We start from the raw sequence: 2500 nt of genomic DNA on the forward strand, positions 1-2500 counted from the left end.
AGTTCAAGACTAGGTTTAGATCAGGACTAGGTTTAGTTCAGGACTAGGTTTAGTTCAGGACTAGGTTGAGTTCAGGACTAGGTTTAGTTCAGGACTAGGTTTAGTTCAGGACTAGGTTTAGTTCAAGACTAGGTTTAGTTCAGGACTAGGTTTAGTTCAGGACTAGGTTTAGTTCAGGACTAGGTTTAGTTCAGGACTAGGTTTAGTTCAAGACTAGGTTTAGATCAGGACTAGGTTTAGTTCAGGACTAGGTTTAGTTCAGGACTAGGTTGAGTTCAGGACTAGGTTTAGTTCAGGACTAGGTTTAGTTCAGGACTAGGTTTAGTTCAAGACTAGGTTTAGTTCAGGACTAGGTTTAGTTCAGGACTAGGTTTAGTTCAGGACTAGGTTTAGTTCAGGACTAGGTTTAGTTCAAGACTAGGTTTAGATCAGGACTAGGTTTAGTTCAGGACTAGGTTTAGTTCAGGACTAGGTTTAGTTCAAGACTAGGTTTAGATCAGGACTAGGTTTAGATCAGGACTAGGTTTAGTTCAGGACTAGGTTTAGTTCAGGACTAGGTTTAGATCAGGACTAGGTTTAGTTCAGGACTAGGTATAGTTCAGGACTAGGTATAGTTCAGGACTAGGTTTAGATCAGGACTAGGTTTAGATCAGGACTAGGTTTAGTTCAGGACTAGGTTTAATCTGCGTCTGGGAAACACAAGCCTTTGTTTGTGTGTGTGTGTGTGTGTGTGTGTGTGTGTGTGTGTGTGTGTGTGTGTTCTGTCCAACACTGACCCGATGATAACGATGAAGAAGTCCAGTCTGTTCCAGGTGTCGCCAAGGTAACCCTTCTGACCTACAAAGTTAATAATAACAGGTAGAAACATGTATTTAATTCATGTTATATGAATCATATTAATTAATTCGAGTTAAACATTAATTTAAATAATGTTACAATAATGAATAAAGTTTCACTCCACATTATTAGAGTATTTAACTTGATACATTAAATAATCAAACACTTAATATTTCATAAAGTCTCTACTCTGTGAGAGTCTACCACAGGTGGTTCAATTAACTGTGGGGAAGCTACAACCAATCAGATAGAGTTTTAGTTTAGAGTTTATTAGTCACATGCACAGGGTCCAGGGGGCAGGGGAGGGGGACAGGGGGAGCAAGTAGCTGGCTAGTGGTGTCTATACAGCAGCCTGATGGTAGAAACAGCTGACTAGTGGTGTCTATTCAGCAGCCTGATGGTCTGGGGGTAGAAACAGCTGACTAGTGGTGTCTATTCAGCAGTCTGATGGTCTGGGGGTAGAAACAGCTGACTAGTGGTGTCTATTCAGCAGTCTGATGGTCTGGGGGTAGAAACAGCTGACTAGTGGTGTCTATTCAGCAGTCTGATGGTCTGGGAGTAGAAACAGCTGACTAGTGGTGTCTATTCAGCAGTCTGATGGTCTGGGGGTAGAAACAGCTGACTAGTGGTGTCTATTCAGCAGTCTGATGGTCTGGGGGTAGAAACAGCTGACTAGTGGTGTCTATTCAGCAGTCTGATGGTCTGGGGGTAGAACCAGCTGACTAGTGGTGTCTATTCAGCAGTCTGATGGTCTGGGGGTAGAAACAGCTGACTAGTGGTGTCTATTCAGCAGCCTGATGGTCTGGGGGTAGAAACAGCTGACTAGTGGTGTCTATTCAGCAGCCTGATGGTCTGGGGGTAGAAACAGCTGACTAGTGGTGTCTATTCAGCAGTCTGATGGTCTGGGGGTAGAAACAGCTGACTAGTGGTGTCTATTCAGCAGTCTGATGGTCTGGGGGTAGAAACAGCTGACTAGTGGTGTCTATTCAGCAGTCTGATGGTCTGGGGGTAGAAACAGCTGACTAGTGGTGTCTATTCAGCAGTCTGATGGTCTGGGGGTAGAAACAGCTGACTAGTGTTGTCTATTCAGCAGCCTGATGGTAGCAACAGCTGACTAGTGGTGTCTACTCAGCAGTCTGATGGTAGAAACAGCTGACTAGTGGTGTCTATTCAGCAGCCTGATGGTCTGGGGGTAGAAACAGCTGACTAGTGGTGTCTATTCAGCAGCCTGATGGTCTGGGGGTAGAAACAGCTGGCTAGTGGTGTCTATTCAGCAGTCTGATGGTCTGGGGGTAGAAACAGCTGACTAGTGGTGTCTATTCAGCAGCCTGATGGTCTGGGGGTAGAAACAGCTGACTAGTGGTGTCTATTCAGCAGTCTGATGGTCTGGGGGTAGAAACAGCTGACTAGTGGTGTCTATTCAGCAGCCTGATGGTAGAAACAGCTGACTAGTGGTGTCTATTCAGCAGTCTGATGGTAGCAACAGCTGACTAGTGGTGTCTATTCAGCAGTCTGATGGTCTGGGGGTAGAAACAGCTGACTAGTGGTGTCTATTCAGCAGTCTGATGGTCTGGGGGTAGAAACAGCTGACTAGTGGTGTCTATTCAGCAGTCTGATGGTCTGGGAGTAGAAACAGCTGACTAGTGGTGTCTATTCAGCAGCC

General features: G+C 45.2%; 1 protein-coding gene across 1 annotated transcript in view; it reads right to left on the reverse strand.

The window, feature by feature from the left end:
• LOC110511869 (voltage-dependent T-type calcium channel subunit alpha-1H-like) overlaps window positions 1-2500 on the reverse strand; it is a 90203-nt gene that overhangs the window by 83071 nt on the left and 4632 nt on the right. The window contains exon 3 of the mRNA XM_036948272.1: window positions 777-837. Within this exon, the coding sequence (XP_036804167.1) occupies window positions 777-837 (61 nt within the window). The remainder of the gene's footprint in view (window positions 1-776; window positions 838-2500) is intronic.

This window comes from Oncorhynchus mykiss, chromosome 17, assembly GCF_013265735.2.
Source record: "Oncorhynchus mykiss isolate Arlee chromosome 17, USDA_OmykA_1.1, whole genome shotgun sequence".
In the NCBI taxonomy this organism is placed as follows: Eukaryota; Metazoa; Chordata; class Actinopteri; order Salmoniformes; family Salmonidae; genus Oncorhynchus; species Oncorhynchus mykiss.